Here is a 22,292-nt window from a genome sequence, read left to right as displayed (position 1 = left end):
GCTCACAGGCACCACACACCAGTAAGGGTAATAATGGACTTGTTCTTTGCCAATGTGAGAGGGGCATATGCCTCGTCAGCCCTACCGCCCCTTGGAAGATCGGATCATAACCTAGTGCACCTCCAACCCGTGTACAAGCCACTTGTACAGAGAGAACCTGCTGTCACTCGCACAGTGAGGATATGGACTGAGGAGATGTCACGGGGGCTTAGTTCAACTAAGGCTGAAATACCCGGGGCCCCTGTGGTGTCCCTTTTACTAGGGGAAACCCTGTCTGACCCTCAACCCAGGGTTTTTGCTGAAGGTGCAAATGCCTGAGCCTCCGACCTTTCCTTATCTCCTGCTCAGCCCTGCACTTAACCCTCCACCCTCCACCAAGTGAGGAGTCACACCACCAAAGCTCCCACACAAATAAGACAGACAGGGAGAACTTAAACTGCACTGCGCCGCACACACACAGGAATAAACAGTAATGTGAACAGGGCACAACTAAACACAAATATGGGAAGGAGAAAGGATAACAACGGATCATACGACACCAGATACGAATCTCTCTCTCTCTGAAACACCTCCACTCCAGACCGGAACCACTTGGTATGAAACACAAGCTATAATCGGCGACGCCCATATGCCAGTATGACTATTTAAAGACCGTGGGCGTGACTAACCTTCCAACCTGGTCTCCAGCAGGATTAACCCCCGAGAGCCTGAAGATCAAGCCAGCGCCACTGAGGCTATAGTGGCTGGAGGTGGAACTACCTCTGCCTGCCGGACGCTGTGGTGTGAACAGCGTCCGACATGACAGTACCCCGTCTTCTACGAGGGACCCCAGGGCCCTCAAGACTCATAGGACCCGGCTTGTCCGGATGACGACGGTGAAAAGAACTGACCAGCCGATCCGCATGTATGTCTGAGGCTGGAACCCAAGACCTCTCCTCTGGACCATACCCCCGCCAGTGCACCAAATACTGAAGAGTACGGCGTACTACTCGAGAGTCCACTACCTTGGCGACCTCGAACTCTAACTCGCCATCCACCATGACTGGAGGTGGCATCGGCGTCGTGTCCACCAAGCCTACCACCTTTTTCAATAAAGCCCTGTGAAAAACGTTATGTATTCTGTACACCGCAGGAAGTTCCAACCGATAAGCCACTGGGTTAATGATGGCAGAAATCCTAAAAGGCCCAATAAACCTTGGACCCAGTTTTAAAGATGGGATTTTGAGTTTTATGTTCTTCGTAGCTAACCACACCCATTCACCCACACACAGGTCCGGACCTGGCACGCGTCTACTGTCAGCCACCCGTTTGTACCTGGCACTCATGCTCAACAAACGCTGTTTCACCCGCCTCCAGACTGATGACAATTGGGCTCCTAGCTGATCCTCCTTCGGGACACCCCCGGAGTCACCCTGACGTAAGGTACAAAACTGAGGATGTTGACCGTACACACAAAAGAATGGAGACTCTCCTGATGACTCTTGGCGGTGATTATTTAATGCGAATTCGGCCAGAGGAAGGAAAGTAGGCCACTCCTCCTGGTTGTCGGACACAAAGCATCGTAAATACTGTTCTAGATTTTGGTTCATGCGCTCAGTTTGTCCATTAGACTGTGGATGAAACGCCGATGAATGTGACAACTTGATCCCCAACCTTGAGCAAAAAGCTTTCCAAAACCTCGCCACAAATTGCGTACCCCTATCAGATACTATGTCAGACGGTACTCCGTGGAGTCTGACCACCTCCTTCACAAATACCTGAGCCAACGTCTTAGCATTGGGCAAAGAAAACAACGCCACAAAATGCGCCATCTTTGAAAAACGGTCAACCACCACCAGGATGACCGTGTTCCCTGCCGAGGCTGGCAAGTCAGTGATAAAATCCATGGAGATTTCTGTCCATGGCCTATTGGGTACCCCCAGAGGCTGTAGCGTGCCAGCAGGACGGGTTCGGGGTGACTTAGCCCTAGCGCACGTGATGCAAGCTGCCACGTACGAGACCACGTCCTGCCGGATTTTGGGCCACCAGAAACGACGCGATACCAGCTCTAAGGTGCCCTTCACCCCTGGGTGACCAGCCAGTACCGAATCGTGGTGTTCCTTCAACACCTTAAGCCGAAGATGCAGGGGTACAAATGATTTGTTGGCGGGAAGACCTGGTGGTACCTCCTCTTGGGCCTCGGCAATCTCCGCCTCTACCTCAGTCGTGAGAGCCGAGACCACTACCCCTTTCTGGAGGATGGGTACCGGCTCTTCCCGAGGTTCTCCCCCCGGAAAACACCTAGACAAAGCATCCGCCTTGGTGTTTTTAGCCCCGGGACGGTACGTCACAAGAAAATTGAAACGAGTAAAAAACAATGCCCAGCGAGCCTGCCTAGGAGACAGACGCTTGGCCGACTCCAGGTAGAGCAGATTCTTATGGTCGGTGATAACTGTGACCTGGTGAGCCGCCCCCTCCAAGAAGTGTCGCCATTCCTCAAAAGCCAGTTTGATGGCCAACAACTCCCTGTTGCCGATATCATAATTCCGTTCGGCCGGCGACAGCTTCTTGGAGAAGTAGGCGCATGGATGCATCTCGCTCAAGGACGAGCCTTGAGACAGTACTGCCCCCACTCCCACCTCCGACGCATCAACCTCTACCACAAAAGGTTTAGACACGTCTGGTTGCACCAGAATGGGGGCTGAAGCAAAACTATTCTTCAGACGCTCAAATGCACGTATAGCCACCTCAGGCCAGTTCGCCAGATCGGCACCCTTTTTTGTCATGTCCGTGAGCGGTTCGGCGACAGTCGAAAAGTGTTTTATAAATTTCCTATAATAATTCGCAAACCCAAGGAACCGCTGGAGTGCTTTCAGACTCTCCGGCCTCTCCCATTGCAACACCGCTTGCACCTTAGCGGTGTCCATTTTAAAACCGGCTGCGGACACAATATATCCCAAAAAGGGCAACTCCTGGACAAAAAATAAACATTTTTCCAGCTTAGCATAGAGCTGGTTCTCCCGGAGCAACTGTAACACCTGCCTAACATGCTCCAAATGAGTGTCCCGATCGCTAGAATAAATGAGGATATCATCCAGGTATACAATCACAAATCTCCCCAGGACATGAGCAAATACATCATTAATAAAATGTTGGAAAACGGCAGGCGCGGTGGTCAACCCAAACGGCATAACCAGACTCTCAAAATGACCCTCAGGAGTGTTAAACGCCGTCTTCCACTCATCCCCCTGACGGACCCTTATGAGGTTATACGCCCCCCTGAGGTCCAGCTTGGAAAACCATTTCGCCCCCGCTACCTGGTTGAACAAATCCGGGATCAACGGCATTGGGTAGGGATCACGGATAGTAATCTGGTTTAACTCTCGGAAATCCAGACACGGGCGTAACCCCCCATCTTTCTTCTTAATGAAGAAAAACCTCGCGGCTACAGGCGAGGACGAAGGCCGGATGTGACCTTTGCTCAGACTCTCCGCGATGTAGTCTTTCAGAGCTTGTCTCTCAGGACCAGAAATATTAAACATCCTGGCCTTAGGTAATTTGGCCCCGGGTTTTAACCTAATCGCACAGTCATAGGCTCTATGTGGAGGCAGTTCTGAGCAACCCTTCTCAGAGAAAACATCCGCGAAATCCTGCAAAGCCTCCGGCAGGCTGGGCGTCACGGCGGACACACATGTGGCCAAGCAATTGTCTTGGCAGAAACCACTCCATTGTACTATGTCCTGAGTTTTCCAATCAATTACCGGGTTGTGCCTGGACAGCCATGGAAAACCCAGGACCATTTGAGCTGGAAGATTACGGAGGACCCTACATGTAACCGACTCAGAATGTAGGACCCCAATGTGGAGTTTCACCTCTGCCACAAACTCAGTAATCTCCCCTTGAGGGAGGGGAACAGCATTAATGGTCACCACCTGTATGGGGTGAGGAAGTTTTTCGATCTTAAACCCGGCGGTGTGTGCAAACTCCTCATCTATGAGATTGGTGGCGGAACCGCTATCCACAAACACTGATATAGGTAGCTCTCTGCCGGCGATAATAACCTTGGCAGGGAGCATACATTGAGATACCATCATGGAGGATATGCATACGCTCAGTTGGGTCTCCTCCATACCCTCTGAGCTTAACAGTTTTCCGCCGGTGTGACCCTCTTAGGTAGTACCGGGCAAACGTTAACATAATGACCTCCTTTACCACAGTAGAAACATGCTCCGGGCTTCCGGAATCCCGGAGCGCGAGGCTGAACCTGTGCCACGCCAGCAATCTGCATAGGTTCAGGGGACTCATCTACTTCAACCACACCTGCACCTCTGTTTTCCCCCAGAGGTAGCGTCTCCTGTGCCCCCTGACGAAAACGGCGATCAATACGTATCACCAAACTCATGGCAGACTCCAATGATGCCGGAGTCTCATACATCAGGAGGGCTTGTTTCACCCTCCCTGATACCCCATGAATAAACTGGCTCCGCAGTGCTGGGTCATTCCACTGTGTGTCTACAGCCCAGCGGCGAAATTCCGAACAATAGTCTTCTGCCAAGCGCTCCCCCTGGCGGAGGGCGCGGATTTTAGATTCCGCTAGAGCCAGTCGGTCAGGGTCATCGTAAATGAGCCCGAGGGCAGAAAAAACATTATCGACCGAATGAAATGTAGCTGAGTCAGCTGGTAAGGAAAATGCCCATGCTTGGGGGTCACCACTCAGTAATGACAACACCAGCCCTACTCGCTGGGCCTCATTACCTGAGGAGATTGGCCGCATGCGGAAGTATAATTTGCAGGCCTCCCGAAATACGACAAATTTGCTGCGATCGCCTGAAAATCGTTCTGGCAGCGGAAACTTCGGCTCTGCACCGATACCTGCAGATGCCTTTTGCACCTTTGCTACTACCAGGCCCTGCTGCTGAACTGCCCCTTTCAACTCGGAGACCTGTATGGACAGCGCCGCCAAGTGGCGGGTTATGGAATCTAATGGATCCATGGACTCCTGAAAAAATGTGGGCCGATTATAATGTCACGGGGGCTTAGTTCAACTAAGGCTGAAATACCCGGGGCCCCTGTGGTGTCCTTTTTACTAGGGGAAACCCTGTCTGACCCTCAACCCAGGGTTTTTGCTGAAGGTGCAAATGCCTGAGCCTCCGACCTTTCCTTATCTCCTGCTCAGCCCTGCACTTAACCCTCCACCCTCCACCCAGTGAGGAGTCACACCACCAAAGCTCCCACACAAATAAGACAGACAGGGAGAACTTAAAATGCACTGCGCCGCACACACACAGGAATAAACAGTAATGTGAACAGGGCACAACTAAACACAAATATGGGAAGGAGAAAGGATAACAACGGATCATACGACACCAGATACGAATCTCTCTCTCTCTGAAACACCTCCACTCCAGACCGGAACCACTTGGTATGAAACACAAGCTATAATCGGCGACGCCCATATGCCAGTATGACTATTTAAAGACCGTGGGCGTGACTAACCTTCCAACCTGGTCTCCAGCAGGATTAACCCCCGAGAGCCTGAAGATCAAGCCGGCGCCACTGAGGCTATAGTGGCTGGAGGTGGAACTACCTCTGCCTGCCGGACGCTGTGGTGTGAACAGCGTCCGACATGACAGGAGAGTGATGATGCTCTGAGAGACTGCTTTGAAACAACCACTTGGGAAGTGCTGCAAGATTCCTATGGTGATGACATGGATGGTCTCACACACTGTATAACGGACTACATTAATTTCTGTGTAGACGACACGGTACCCACAAAAGTAGTGAGGTGCTTCTCTAACAACAAACCATGGATCAGCCCCGGAATAAAGGCTCTTCTCAAAGAGAAGTTGGCCTTCAGATCAGGTGACAAGGGCAAGCTGAGAGAGGTGCAGAAGGATCTGAAGTATCTAATCAGGCAGGGAAAGGCTAATTATAAGAGAAGGATTGAACTGAAATTGTCACAGAAAAGGATCCATGAAGTCTGGGAGGGTCTAAAGTCTATATCTGGGCATAGACAGACTGTCTCCAGGAAGGTTGTAGATAAAGAGGGGCTTAATGAACTTAATCTATTCTTTAACAGATTTAATCACACACTGGCTGCTCCTGCCCCTGCATACCATTCACACCTCTCTGCTACAATAACCTCACCCCCTGCTGCAACTTGTCAACTGAGCCAGGGTCTGTTCTTCACAAGTACCCAGGTTGCAAAAGAACTGAATAAGATCAAAGTTTTGAAGGCTGCCGGTCCTGATGGCATCAGTGCAAGGCTAATCAAAACCTGCGGGCACCAGCTGAGTGAGATCATTACATATCTGTTCAATATGAGCCTGAGAATGGGTATAGTACCACAACTGTGGAAATTATCGTGTGTGGTACCAGTTCCGAAGAAACCTTATCCGAAAGAGCTTAATGACTATAGACCTGTAGCATTGACATCACACCTGATGAAGGTATTAGAGAGATTGGTTCTCACACGTCTCCGTCCTCTAGTGAGCTCGGATATGGACCCTCTCCAGTTTGCCTACAGGCCGGGCATTGGTGTGGATGATGCCATTATCCACCTTCTAGATAGGACTCTCTCTCACCTGGAGAAACCTGGGAACACTGTGAGAATAATGTTCTTCGATTTCTCTAGTGCTTTTAACACCATATAGCCAGGTCTACTGAGAGACAAGCTGGGCCTTGTTGGCGTGGACCTCCAACTCTCCACCTGGATCCTTAACTACCTCACAAACTGACCTCAGTTTGTAAAGGTTCGGGACAGTGTGTCAGACACAGTGATCTGCAATACAGGGGCACCTCAAGGTACAGTTCTTGCCCCTTTTCTCTTCACACTGTACACTGCGGATTTTAGGTGCAACTCATTTAGCTGCTACTTGCAGAAGTATTCTGATGACTCTGCAATAGTAGGCCTTTTCATCACAGGAGGAAATGAAAGAGAGTACAGAGATACTAACCAAGCTTTTGTGGAGTGGTGTCAGAGGAACCACCTTAGGATTAATTCCGGGAAGACCAAGGAATTGGTGGTAGACTTTCGCAAGGGCAAAAATCCACCAGTAGTGGTGAACATTCAGGGAAATGACATTGAGATAGTCGACACCTATAAGTACCTTGGTGTGATCCTCAATAATAAGCTTGACTGGGCCCATCACTTGGATGCAGTGTACAGGAAGGGCCAAAGCAGGCTTTATCTGCTCAGAAGGCTGAGAGCCTTCGGAGTTAGAGGGGCACTCCTTGCATCCTTCTTCAACTCTGTTGTGGCATCAGTCATCTTCTTTGGTGTGGCGTGCTGGGGTAGTGGCATATCAACCAGGGACAGGAATAGGCTGGACAAACTGATTAGAAGGGCCAGCTCTGTCCTGGGATGCCCCCTTGACCCAGTTCAGGAAGAAGGCGACAGGAAGATACTGGCCAAGGTGAGCTACATGGTGCAGAATGATTCCCATCTCATGCATGAGACCGTGACAAAGATGTGCAGTACTGTCAGTGACCGGCTACTTCATCCTAAATGTGAGAGGGAGCGCTATCGAAAGTCCTTCCTTCCTGCTGCAGTTAGGCTGTATAACCAGCACTGTCCAAAACGGAGAACGACCCAAACAGAGAACTTATAGATCCAAAGTTGTGACAGTCCGGTTACATTTTTTTTTTTTTTTTTTTTTCGTATATGTACCTACCTACTGTCAATGTAATGCCTTTTATGCATATGTATCTGTACTTGTTCCTGCCTTGCTGCTGTAATGCTCTGAATTTCCCCATGGTGGGACGATTAAAGGATTATCTTATCTTATCGTCCTGGAGGCGTCCATGCCAAAGGGCGATAGTCATTTAGGGAATCTGGGAAAGTTGTATTGGGAACCGGAACCAGACAGGACATCTTCCATAGCACTGGTAACCTCAGTGATTATAGACTCCAGTTAAACAGGTGCTGTAAGACAACAATACACAGTGTTTGCATACATTTTACGGACACGTGTACCGAGACCGTCTGGCCTTGCTGCTTTACTTATGTCTAGTTTCCTAAACTGTCTCCTCACATCATTTTGGGAGACTCTGAAATCAGTCCATGAGGACAGAATCCTCTCCCCTCTCTACTAGTCTGTCAATGATATTTCACTATATTACAGTCATATGTTAAAGTTTGGGCACCCCTATTAATGTTAACCTTTTTTCTTTATAACAATTTTGGTTTTTGCAACAGCTATTTCAGTTTCATATATCTAATAACTGATGGACTCAGTTATATTTCTGGATTCAAATGAGGTTTATTGTAGGTGCAAAAGTATGGGTACCCTTATCATTTTCTTGATTTTAACACTCCTAACTACTTTTTACTGACTTACTGAAGCACTAAATTGGTTTTGTAACCTCATTGAGCTTTGACCTTCATAGCCAGGTGTATCAAATCATGAGAAAAGGTATTTAAGGTGGCCACTTGCAAGTAGTTCTCCTATTTGATTCTCCTATGAAGAGTGGCATCATGAACTCCTCAAAACAACTCTCAAATGATCTGAAAACAAAGAATATTCAACATAGCTTTTCAGGGGAAGGATACAAAAAGTTGTCTCAGAGATTTAACCTGTCAGTTTCCACTGTGAGGAACATAGTAAGGAAATGGAAGAACACAGGTACAGTTCTTGTTAAGCCCAGAAGTGGCAGGCCAAGAAAAATATCAGAAAGGCAGAGAAGAATGGTGAGAACAGTCAAGGACAATCCACAGACCACCTCCAAAGACCTGCAGCATCATCTTGCTGCAGATGGTGTCACTGTGCATCGGTCAACAATACAGGGAGAGTGATGCGAAAGAAGCCGTTTCTGCAAGCACGCCACAAACAGAGTCGCCTGAGGTATGCAAAAGCACATTTGGACAAGCCAGTTACATTTTGGAAGAAGGTCCTGTGGAATGATGAAACAAAGATTGAGTTGTTTGGTCATACAAAAAGGCGTTATGCATGGAGGCTAAAAAACACAGCATTCCAAGAAAAATACTTGCTACCCACAGTAAAATTTGGTGGATGTTCCATCATGCTTTGGGGCTGTGTGGCCAATGCCGGCACCGGGAATCTTGTTAAAGTTGAGGGTCGCATGGATTCAACTCAGTATCAGCAGATTCTTGACAATAATGTGCAAGAATCAGTGACGAAGTTGAAGTTACGCAGGGGATGGATATTTCAGCAAGACAATGATCCAAAACACCGCTCCAAATCTACTTAGGCATTCATGCAGAGGAACAATTACAATGTTCTGGAATGGCCATCCCAGTCCCCAGACCTGAATATCATTGAACATCTGTGGGATGATTTGAAGCGGGCTGTCCATGCTCGGCGGCCATCAAACTTAACTGAACTGGAATTGTTTTGTAAACAGGAATGGTCACAAATACCTTCATCCAGGATCCAGGAACTCATTAATAGCTACAGGAAGCGACTAGAGGATGTTATTTTTGCAAAAGGAGGATCTACGAAATATTAATGTCACTTTTATGTTGAGGTGCCCATGCTTTTGCACCGGTCAAAGTTTGTTTAAATGCAGATTGCACATTTTCTGTTAGTACAATAAACCTCATTTGAATACAGAAATATAACTGAGTCCATCAGTTATTAGATATATGAAACTGAAATAGCTGTTGCAAAAAACAAAATTGTTATAAAGAAAAAAGGTTAACATTAATAGGGGTGCCCAAACTTTAACATATGACTGTATATATGTATGTAAGGCGTCTACATATATACATCACCAGAGAGTCAGTAGTGCTCTAATATAATACTGTTACATCTTCTCCCCATTAAGGTGTCTGCAGTATCGGATCCTCTCAGTGGAGATCTTCTATATAAGAGAATTCTCTTGAGTGACCCTATAAGGATGGATAGGGACAGGGACAAGATGGCGGAGAGGATATTACACCTCACCCTAGAGATCCTCTTCCGGCTTACTGGAGAGGTGAGAGATTCTGATGACGTCACATTACATCATTCTAATCTATGGGAATAACAGATGGACAGAACTGGAGAGGTGAGGACTCTGGAAATGTCTGTAGTGAGATTTATTAATGTGTCTCTCCATAATCAGGATTACACAGTAGTGAAGAAGACCTCTAGTGAGCGCTGTCAGGCCCTTGTGTCTAAGGGATGGGGAAGACCCATGAGCCCAATCACGGGGCCTCCACCTCACACCCTGATACATGAGGACATCAATGACCAGAAGATCCTTGAACTCACCTACAAGATGATTGAGCTGCTGACTGGAGAGGTGACACTGCTGGGAATGCTGAGACATTATACAGTAATGCTATGGAGGGATCGGGGGATGACGGTTTCATTGTATGTGTCAGGTTCCTATAAGGTGTCAGGACGTCACCATCTATTTCTCCATGGAGGAGTGGGAGTATTTAGAAGGACACAAAGATCTGTACAAGGACGTCATGATGGAGGATCCCCAGCCCCTCACATCACCAGGTAATAGACAGGACTAAATACACATGGTCTATAATTATCTGTAAAAACTGAATTCAGTCCCTGTATGGGTTTCCTCCAGTTCTATCCAGTAAGAGGACAACACCAGAGAGATGTCCCCGTTCTCTCCTTCCACAGGACTGTAAACAAGAAAATCCAAAAGTTCATCAGGTAGGTGGAGAGAAGGTGTTCTAAAATCTCCCTAATGTGTAGAAGGCTTGTTTTAACCACCAGTATTTTACACTGAATGGTCGATTTATTAGAGACACCGGAACTCTTCTGATATTATTTATTGTGAAAGGAAATCTGACCAGTGACTCCAGAGTGCAGCAGGAAATCTAATGATCAGTTTTCTGTGGACATTTGCAATGAGAATTTACCGTATTTTTCGCTTTGTAAGACCCACTTCTTTCCCCCAACCTTGGGGGGGGGGAAATGGAGGTGCGTCTTACAAAGCGGACATGCCTTACTGGGTGTAGGCCGCAGGGGTGTCCGGTGTTGCTGTGGGTGTCTCCGGGTGCCCAGCGGTGTCTGCCGACATTTTGCGACAGGTCATAGCCCCGGGGCACTTTCTCGGTTCCCTCTGTGTGATGGACTCCGGCAATATGGTGGTCGCCGCCGGGGCGGCGCATGTGCTGATGGTGATCTCGGGAGATGAGATCTCAGTGCTGAGATCTCATCTCTCAAGATCTCAGTCCTGAGATCACCCTCAGCGCATGCGCCGCCCCCGGCAGTTGCCGCCATATTGCCGGAGTCCATCACACAGAGGGAACCGAGAAAGTGCCCCGGGGCTCTGGCCTGTCGCAAAATGTCGGCAGAGCCCTGTGCTGGTCACCTGGAGACACCGCTGGGCACCTGGAGACACTGCTGGGCACCAGAGACACCCACAGCACTGGCCAGCACTGCCGGGCACCTGGAGAAACCCGGCAGCAGCACAAGCCCCCCTGGTAGCAGCACAAGCCCCCCTGAGAGCAGCACAAGCTCCCCTGAGAGCAGCACAAGCCCCCCTGGCAGAACGCTGCACATCAGAACACCCCCTCATCCCTGCTTGCAGCATCACCCCACTCTTGCCTCCTCCAGCAGCGACCATGGGACCCCGCTTCACCGCAGCCACCACCCCGGGTAAGCAATAAGACGCATGGATTATAAGAAGCACCACCATTTTATTTAAAAAAAAAATCTTATTTTTCTCCTCAAAATTTGGGGTGCGTCTTATAATCCGGAGCGTCTTAAAAGCTAAAAATACGGTACATTATATTGGGAACATAAAGTGATGTGATCGACTTTGAACATTTATTACATACAATGCAAAAACAGAACCTCTCAATACAAGCAACTCATATATTAAAGAAGTCAGAGGTGTTTGTCAAGAGTCGTTCTAAGAACAGGCGGTGCACAGTCATGTCCTGCAGCAAAATACAACTCTGGATCTATAACTAGGTTGTCCGAATAAACAACTCTTCAGCACAGGAACTTACCTAGGCTTTGTGGCCAGTTTTAAGTTAATTCTTTTCTGGCAGAAGGACACTTACGCAGACAAATGCCTCGATGCCACAATGGTCGTATCGTCATGGATTGCTTCCAGGAACATGACAGTACACTTTTTTTTTATTTTCTTACCCGGCCCTTATAGTATTTAGATCTTAATTGTATAAAACATCTGCTTTACAAGTAAGGCTACTTTCACACATCCGTCTTCTGGAATCCGGCACAATGCGGCGAAAATGTAAAAAACCTGATCCGGCGCCGGTTGACTGTTATTATCGCCGCATCGTGCCGGATGGCCATGCGGCGTGTCAGATTTCTGCCGGATATGGCAAAAATGCGCCGTCCGGCGTCTGCAAAAAACGTTCCCTGGAACGTTTTTTGACAGCGCCGGAACGGTTTTCCGAACAGCGCATGCCCGAACACTTTGTGATTTAACCCCATAAGTGACTGCCATCTACAGGAAAAAGTCTCTCTCTCCTCCCGTCCCCCAGATCTCTCTCTCTCTCCTCCCATCCCCCAGATCTCTCTCTCTCTCTCCTCCCGTCCCCCGGATCATCATACCTGTCTGCGTCTCTCGCCCTCTTTGCGGTCTGGCTCCTTTAAATCTTCACGACACCGTATCTGGCTGTGCACATACATCTGGTGTCAGCACTGCACGCCGCATCCGGCAGTACGGCTTTTCACCGCACGGCGCCGGAACACAAAAGACAGATGTCTGAAAGTAGCCTAAGAATGACTTGTTCAGAGCAAGTTAGCACATCCACCTATATTGTGGCAACTGTAAAAACCTATCCTGTGTGGACATTACTCATGCAGAAGGATTAACACTCATTGGAATTAACAACATAACAATTTGCTGAGGTTCTGAAGTCCAAATGAGGTCCAAGTGGGTGTCTCTCATAATGTGGCCATTCACTGTATGTTTTTTATTTGGTGGAGATGACAAGAATAAGCTGATCATAGATGATAGGTGTTGTCTCGATTTTTTTTTCACAATTTTCTGGTTATGGAGACTGCTGTTAGAATTAGGAGCCGACAGGTTGGATTTATACAGAAGACCTGCAGCCATTTCATCTTTTCTGTTCTTCTAAATCCTTTCACACAACTTTTCCATCTGTCTGTGACTTTTACAATCTTTGTTTCAGGGTAAAGATCTGTCCCCTAGTAATACTACAGAGACATATGTCCTACAGAGTGCTACAGATAACCGCACAGGTGAGTAGTGACCACTGTATGTAGATAAGTCACAGATTAGAGAGAAAGAGAAGGAAACAATGAAAATGCTAAATCAAATATAGGTTGTGTTCTTAAGGCGTTCCTTCTGAACAGGCTTTATTGGACAGTATTTTGAAAATATTGTTCTGATAGAAGCTTCTTTGCCACTGGCTATATACAGTATGTGTGTGTGTGTATATATATATATATGTATATATACAGTGTGATATATATATATCCCTTTTGTGCCTCTGGGCTTAGACTAGTTTTCTGTATTTTTCAATGTCAGTGGTCAATACAATTGTCACTTGTGTGTTTATTGCCTGAACTGCAATATTGCTTGTTGGTTTTATATTTGCTATATGGAAAGTGAATGTGGCGGGATACTTTTGAGGATTTGTTGGGAGGTTGACCTCTATTAGACTTCACTGAATATTAGAGGAGAATTGGAACTACTAATTCTTAATTGATTATTGATAATAGAGGGAATGTTCAAGGGTAAGGCCTCTGTTTTAGAGGTATTTAAGTTATATCCCAACAGTTGTCCATACTCCTTCAAAGTAACCATGAGGTTGGGGAGTGTGAGGGCCAGTAAAACGTCATCAGCAAATAGTGAAATCTTAAATACCTTATTCTTGATGCTAAAGGCTCCATACACATTACATGTAGCAGGTAGGATAGAGGGCATCCTTACATTATGCCATTCGAGAGAAGAAGAGAAGGGGAGACACAAAAGGGCAATTTAATAGAGGCTGATGGGGATCTATACAATGCCTATAATGCTGTAAAAAAAACTCCTGAGATACCAAATGTTTTCACTCTTTCAAATGAGAAAGACCAGTTAAGTCGGTCAAATGCCTTCTCTGCGTCTAAACTTAAAATAAGTGTTTGTTTTTTATTTTTGTTGGACACATCAATCCAATCTATCGCCCTTCTAATGTTGTCCCCTCCCGGGCGAAAATGGACAAAGCCTACCTGATTCTTACTAATAAGCTGGGGTAGCCACTGATTTAAGTCTGTTAGCCAATCATACTGAAAATATTTTCAAGTCCGAGTTTAATAGGGCTATCAGACGATAATTAGAGCATTCCATGGGGTCTTTTCCAGCTTTAGGAATAAGTATAATAAGTATCAAGTATGAATGTGAAAAGGTATCTGGTATGGGAGAGCCCCAAGAGAGTTTATCACTTCAGGGGTTCAGGGGCCAGGACTAGTAAATTTAAATTGTATAAATAATTTTTCAATAATCCCTTCTGTTTTCATCCAAAGGAAGCATATCCTGGAAATTATTTAATTTACTATAGAAATTATAAAATAAATTAGAAATCTCAGATGGATTGTAGTGTATAGTGCCATCTTCACTTCTTATTGCTTGGGGATTGGAGGACAAAGCCCTCTCCTTCAATTGCCTCGCCAATAGTGTATGCGCCTTATTGGCACAACACAATAGTTTTGTGTTGTGTATAAAAGTAGTTTCTCTACTTTTTGCATAGAAAAGTATTTTAATTTATTTCTAATCTCTCCCACCCTCCTCAAAACCTGCAGAGATGTTATGTTCTTTTTTGAGTTGCAATGAAAAATTATTATATTCAAGTTTGGCATTTTTTTTTCATATTTGGAACCCTCTTTAATACAATGACCCCTCATTACTGCCTTATGAGTCTCCCAAAGCATTGAAGGAGATTTAACAGAGCCCTCATTTAGGTGGAAAAAGTCAGATTGTCAAGCAGAGTTTTCCTGTTGTTGAGGTCCTTGGCAAGAAACTCATTCAGGCGCCAGTGGCAGGCCCGAGTTAATGGCTGAGAAGACTTCGGGTCCAACAGAATTGGGGCATGATCGGACCAAGTGATTTGTCCCATCTCCAGCCTTTTCAACATTCTAAGAGTTAAAATATTTCCTCCCAAAAAAATCTATTCTTGTATGTGTACCGTGAGGTGAGGAGAAAAGAGTAGGTCCTCTCCTTAGGATGATCTGTTCTCCATAAATCAAACATCAATATCCTTAATTCCACTGCTAACCTGACTAGGTTTTGTGGAGTCAAACTGCCCCAAAATGAGTATCAAAATCCCCTGAAAAAGGGATGTTAAAGCCCCTGGAGGCAATTTCTGAAGTAAGGAGAAAACCTTTTGTAGAAAACAAATCTGACCCGTGTTTGGTGTAAGTCAAAAAGATTAAAGTTTGCACCATAACTTACCAAGAATTTTTACTCTAGAGCACAGGAACTGCATTGCTATTTCTATGGCAGCAATGCAGTTCCTATGCTCTAGAGTAATCATGCTTGGTAAGTTATGGTGCAAACCTTAATCTTTTCGACTTATATGCTTTCTTTGGTTGGCGCTTATTCCCACTAGCTTAGATGTGCTGGTCCTTTTTTTGGCTATTTTTTTCCATGTTTGGTGTATACAGATTACATAAAATGGTTGGCTTACCCTTCAGAAGTGCTTCCAAGACAACATATCTGTCCTCTGGATTGCCATGAGCTTTAGTCACCTGTAGTGGACAATTTTAAGACCACAAAATCGCTACTCCACCCTTCTTACTGTAATTGTAAGCTGAGTAGGCCCGGGGAAAAGAATTTAGTGCAAACTTAAATGTGCCTGTATGGTCATAATGTTTCTCCTGTGGAAACACTACCATCTTCTCCTGCAAGGCAAGTCTTCTCTTCCTAGGGGAATTAAGACCCCTTACATTAAGTGAAATTATACGAGTGTAAAGCCCCCGTTACACATAGCGATATCGCTAGCAATATCGCTGTAAAGTCACGGATTTTGTGACATAGCAGCGATATTGCTAGCGATATCGCTACATGTGATACTTACCTCCGACCGCTGATTATCGCTGGTCGCGCGAGAAGGTCCTGGATCATTTCTCGTCGGGCGCTTCCTGCTGGGCTTCCTGTGGCGCCGATGAGCGATGCGTGGACGCGAGCGGGAGGATGTCAGGATCGCCGCGTCTGACAGGTAAGTAGCGACCCCCGACCCCTGCTATGTCGCTGGTGAGATCTGCCTGTGTGGCAGCTCACTAGCGACCACTTAGCGATGCACCAGCGATCCATATCGTTGTCGGGATCGCTGGTGCATCGCTAAGTGTAACGGTACCCTAAGCCTAAGGACCAGTGTCTGCAAGTGTCGAGTGCACTACTCACCTATGTGGAAGACCCTGGGCCTATCTCCTGTCCAGGACTTCCTAATATATGCCAGATTACTTTACTTTCACAGGACTTCCGCTCCATCTGAACAATGTGAACTATAACAAAAAGGGATGGTACACTCATGAGGTTAGGTAAAACACAAAGACACAATTTTTAAGAAAATGTACAAATTTCAGTGAACATAAAACTGTATTTCCTAGGAAAATCTCCTGGCAAGGGGTTAGTCTTGTGGAAAAAATCTGGAATTTGTAAATTAGGTAACCCCAGAGAGATCCAAAGAGGATAAGAAATAACAAACCCCTTTACAGTGCATCAGGCAATAGACCCCCAGATCTACATTGTTTATAACACACGGAAACTCCACATGCCTTTTAGATAGCTTCACAAATAACAATAATCAGCATAAGAGCAAACCAGTACCAGCCAGTACCTTAAAAAAAAAAAAAGAAACCGGCATATAATCTCCACCAGAAGCAACAGGAGAGAAGCCCCTACAATAAAGCACTACTACAGTAAAAGTCAGCTCATCGAGGTCTATCAGGGGAACCTCCTCCCCCATTGCCCCTCACGCTTGGTCCTCTAATATCTTATCTTCTTTTTTGGTTCCAAATTGACTGTGGTGCTCCCGAAGGCAGAGGGGCATCCCAGTCCACTATTTTAGGAAGTTGTAGATTAAGGGCTTTACAAAAAGCTGGCAAGTACACCAAAGAACGTAGAGTTGCAGAAATTCCTTCACAACGGACTGTTAATGCAAAAGGGAAAATCCACCTGTAGGGGATCTGGAGGTCCTACAGGATGATTAATAAATCTTTACGAATTCTTCTCTTTTGCAGGGTAATATGAGACAGATCTGGAAATATCCGGATTATGAAGTCCATGTAGGATATTTCCCTCTGAGACCTTGCCTTTGTCATAATATTTTCTTTAAACTTGTAGCCATGGAGGCAGCAGATGATGTCGCGAGGAAATGGCGTAGACCCTTTCGGTTGTAAGGCTCGGTGTGCTCTGTCCATTTTTTGTTTTGCGGGTGAATCTCCAAGGATACAGTTAAAGATAGTTTGCAGAATTGGTTTAGGATTCTCCTGTTCATTTGACTCTGGAACACCCTGTACTTTAATATATTACATCTTCTGCCCCTGTTTTCTAGATCCTCTAATTGAACATGAAGATCTTTACAGGCTTTTGTTGAAGGAGAGTTAGTTGATGCAATTCTGACACATGGGATCTAGTAACATCATGATTCTCTTCCAGATTGTCTATACGACCTGTTAGTTGCTGCAAATCTTGCCTTATGCATCCTTATCAGATCTGCAAGTATTTTTAACATCTTTATTTAAAGCATTAAAATCATCTTTAGAGGGAAAATGTAACAAGTCTCTTCGAAGCAGCTGAAGAGGGAGGATCATATGCCAGTCCCTCATCCTCATCCCCAGAGGAATCATCATGTGGGTCAGTCCAGTCCCCTTCTTTATTAGTAGAGTAAAAGTGCCTCTGAATGATCCTTTGCAGAACCTGTGGCTCTTATAGTCCAGTCTCCCCAGGCATTTTGTATGGAGACTTTCTTCTCTCCTGTCTGTGATGTGGGCTTAGGGGTTTGATCCAGGCTGGGGGAGAGGGGAGTCTGTAGAAGCCAAGCAGCCATTTTGTGAGGTGCACACTGTAAATAAACCCTGCTCCTTCAGACCCTCCTGTAATCTCTGCTGCTGGGAAATCTCCATGTGTCCATCCACCTCACCCCCTGCTGGCTCACCGTCTCCTGTCCCTATCAGCAGCTCCCTTGTGTCTGAGCCTCCAGCCTTCTGTGAAGCAGCCACATCTGAAGGGGAACGCATCCAGGGCTGTCGCATAAGCAGCCGACACTGTCCCTGCATGTGCCAGGTCCTGCCTCTCCTGGGGCCCATCGCTAAGGCTAATCTGGCTGAAAATGAGGCTGTGGAGCCTTGTAATCTGCAGTGTCTGGAGAGAGCTCCCCTTTTGCATGTCCTCTCAGCACAGCATCCCAGACATGCCACTGCCATGTCATTACTGTTAATGGCGTCAGTGATGTAAAACCCAGAGTATTTTCCTTCAGTACACTACGTGCCGTGAGGTTTAAGCTAATTTGCAAAATGGGCTGGTTTGTTATGTAGACATCCATAGAATGGGTGGGAGGATGTTTACCTTATCTCCACCTGCAGAGCTGGAACTGCCGCCTGCTGACAGGAACTGTGTGGTATCAGTCATGTGATCAGTCACATGGTCTAGGGCTTAAGTAGCTGCCTCCAAAGGCAGGAGGGTGTCTGGCTGGAGAGGAATACTCCAGAGAAGTGGATTTTGATTTTTTTATGCCTGAACCATGGGTCTTGCTTACCCGTATCTAGTGCTACCCGTTCTGTTTTGCCCAGATGGCCAAGGTTTTTTTTGTGCTTAAACTTTGTTTATGTCGTGTCTAATAAACCAAGAGCATCTTTATAGCCTTGCTGTTCCTGTGACTACCTCATTGTATATATCCCCTTTGTGTCTCTGGGCTCATACTAGATTTCTGTATTTTTCAGTGGTTAACACGTGTCGCTTCTGTATTTCATTCGACTGCACTTCATTGTTGTTTGTTAGTTTTATATTTGTAATATGGAAAGTGAATGAGGTGGATTAGTTTTGAGGATTTTTTGGGAGGTTGACTTATAGACTTCACTGAATATTGCATTAAATATAAATAAATATTTTATATTTCACAAACGTTTGGTGACAGGTACACTAAAACATGGACCTATAATGTGTTGAAGTGAAAGGAAAAGAGCAGAAACCTAATGGTCTAATATAACAATTTGAGTCTCTGCTTTAATATCTATTGCTGCCATTAGTGCCTTCATCAGTTCCTAACCGAATTTTAGTACAATTTGCATAGAAATGTTATAAAAAGTATAAATCTTAAAATTATTAATCTAATTTCAAGGCCGTATATGTTATAGTTTCCGTTTTATTCTTGGCAGGTGATTGTACAAGCAGATCGGGGACACATCTTACATTTTTAGATTTGACAGCACATGATCATACTATCACACCGGATACAAGTGAAGAACATGATAATATTCCGGATTTATCCCCAGCCTTTTACAGTAAAGAGCCACCATCTGATCCTTTTGAAAAGCTTCAATCTTTTGATTCATCACAGACTATTATGCAAAACAAAAATAACAGAATTGATAGTGAACATGAAAGAGCTCACAGAAAAAAGAAGCCGTATTCATGTTCAGAATGTGAGAAATGTTTTACAAAAAAATCAAATCTTGTTGCACATGAGAAAAATCACACTGGTGAGAAGCCATTTTCATGTTCAGAATGTGGGAAATGTTTTGCAAAAAAATCAAATCTTGTTGCACATGAGAGAAATCACACAGGTGAGAAGCCATTTTCATGTTCAGAATGTGGGAAATGTTTTACACAAAGATCAAATTTTCTTGTACATCAGAGAAGTCACACAGGGGAGAAGTCTTTTTCATGTTCAGAATGTGGAAAGTGTTTTACAGAGAAATCAAGTCTTGCTAGACATCAGAAAACGCACACAGGTGGGAAGCCATATTCATGTTCAGAATGTGGGAAATGTTTTACACAGAAATACCATGCTGTCACACATCAGAGAATGCACACAGGGGAAAAACCATTTTCATGTTCAGAATGTGGGAAATGTTTTAAAAAAAAATCACATCTTCTTGCTCATCAAACATTTCACACTGGGGAGAAGCCTTTTTCATGTTCAAAATGTGAGAAATGTTTTACGCAAAAAGCAAATCTTGTTGCACATGAGAGAAATCACACAGGGGAGAAACCATTTTCATGTTCAGAATGTGGGAAATGTTTTGCAAAAAAATCAAATCTTCTTGTACATTTGAGAAGTCACACAGGGGAAAAGCCTTTTCCTTGTTTAGAATGTGGAAAGTGTTTTACAGCGAAATCAACTCTTGTTCAGCATCAGAAAAGACACACAGGTGAGAAGCCATATTAATATTCAGAATGTGTGAAATGTTTTACACAGAAATACCATACTGTCACGCATCAGAGAATTCACACAGGTGAGAAACCATATTCATGGTCACAATGTGGAAAATGTTTTTACAGAGAAATCTCATCTTGTTACACATCATAAAACTCACACAGGTGAAAAGCCATTTTCATGTTGAGAGTGTAGGATATGTTATACAGCTATATTAAATCGTAAACATCACAGATCTCACACAGGTAATTAGCCATGTTTGTGTTCAGAATGTAAAAAAATGCTTTGCCAGTTTCAGTAAGTAGCCAATACCAGGGAGGCTTGCAGTCCCAGATGTAGGTAAATATTATTTTTCTCTTTCCGTATGCAGGATCCCTTCTTGGGCTTCTCATTCAATAAATGGACCCCCTCCTCAACAGACTTTCTTGGTCCAATTACATTTAAATGAGATGTATTTGTAAAACACAATAGGAAATCCCCTATATCTTTCTTATTTCATTAACATTTCTCATACAGCATGACTTCAGCCATGGTTCTGAACCCTTGGTCATTGATGAGCCTGTTCTGATTTGTGGACAAAGTCAATGCCAATATGAGAACCATATGTTTCAAATCTATAAAACCCACATTTCATATCCCTGAATGAGGGCGTTAAAATAATTTTCAGATATAGAAATTTGCCTTTTCCCTTTTTAACTCTGCTCTCTCTAGTCTCTGTCAAATCACTCTCCCAACCACCTTTGAAAATATATGTAGCAGTTCCCTTTCTACTAAAGGGCTTATTTCAAAAATATATTTAATGATAAATGACCCCTTACCCTCCCTGGCATACACACAAATATGATTAAATGGGAGACCTATTTGTGAAGAGAATTCCCTCTTTGTACCTGGCAAACTATTTGGGTATGAGTTACTGAGACTTTAATTTGTACAAGAAATAAAAGAGAACAAATGTAAAATAATGGTGTTCTGTTACCAATCTCCAGAATCCGCTCTCCTAGCACTGTCAGTTATGCTGTATTGTCCCTGAGATGAGAGCTGATTGAATTGTTTATAATTGTCACGAATGTGCTTCATCCTGCTGAGACCTTTTGGGATATCTGCGATCAGAATGTTGCAGCGGTTGGCAGATCGCAAGTCCTCTTTGGAGTCCACTCGGCATTTAACTTGAATGATGCAGATTGATTTTCACTTGGTGAGGAAGTGGTTAAGGGTTCTTTCTCTATCGCTTCATTGGGGGACACAGGAACCATGGGTGTATGCTGCTGCCACTAGGAGGCTGACACTATGCACAACAACAGTTAGATCCTCCTCTGCAGTGTACACCCCACCGACTGGCACTAGGTTAATCAGGTTTAGCTTAGTGTCAGTAGGAGGTGGACACAGGTCTTTCAATAGACCCATATCTACCTCACTGCGTCGTTTCCTCCACTGTATCCCTCCAGGTACCTGGAGGGATACAGTGTGAACAGTCACTATTGTACTCCCACGAAGAGACTATGAGTACGGCGTGTACTACCACCCCGAATCCTCATAAGTCAAGCTGGCTTGACACCCCAACCTGTTATGAATGGGTCACCGAGGAGAAAAAAGCAAAACAAGCTAAGTCACAGAAAACCAGAGAGGTTGGTAACTATGCAGATTGCAGATCCCTGATCCTACCACACAACTAGCAGCAGTCGTGGAGCGTACCTACGATGTTCCTAGATGCTTCGTCACAGCCGGAGGACTAAATAAGCCTGAAGCATGAAAAGGGGAAAACTAACTGCCCCAGAGCAGACGCCAAAGGAATAGATAGCCCCCACACATGTATTGACGGTGAAACAAGATGAAGGCACAAACACAGGCAGGAAAATAGGCTGAGCAAACGATGGGGCCCAAACTAACTAGAAAGGAAAGGAAAGACACTGTCTGCAACCTGCAAAAATCCCTACAAAAATAATGTCCAACACTTCTGATAGCAAAATTAACCCTGAAGTCACTAGACTTCACCCACTATATCAGCACTCTGAAATATTCTGAGACAGAGCAAAAAGAGACC

The 22,292-nt window shown here is 45.1% G+C and overlaps 1 protein-coding gene across 1 annotated transcript in view; it reads left to right on the top strand.

Moving 5' to 3' along the window:
- The window catches only part of LOC141051168 (uncharacterized), a 255,536-nt gene that overhangs the window by 180,935 nt on the left and 52,309 nt on the right, over nt 1-22,292 (top strand). Inside the window, 6 exon segments of the mRNA XM_073548033.1 lie at nt 9,766-9,915; nt 10,045-10,224; nt 10,307-10,430; nt 10,510-10,598; nt 13,061-13,130; nt 19,251-20,246. Of these exon segments, the coding sequence (XP_073404134.1) occupies nt 9,766-9,915; nt 10,045-10,224; nt 10,307-10,430; nt 10,510-10,598; nt 13,061-13,130; nt 19,251-20,246 (1,609 nt within the window).

The sequence above is a fragment of the Dendrobates tinctorius genome, unplaced genomic scaffold, assembly GCF_039654945.1.
Source record: "Dendrobates tinctorius isolate UK_male_01 unplaced genomic scaffold, ASM3965494v1 ptg000155l, whole genome shotgun sequence".
Classification (NCBI taxonomy): domain Eukaryota; kingdom Metazoa; phylum Chordata; class Amphibia; order Anura; family Dendrobatidae; genus Dendrobates; species Dendrobates tinctorius.
Note: the sequence above shows the minus strand (reverse complement) of the source record. Positions and strands in the feature narration are given on the sequence as shown.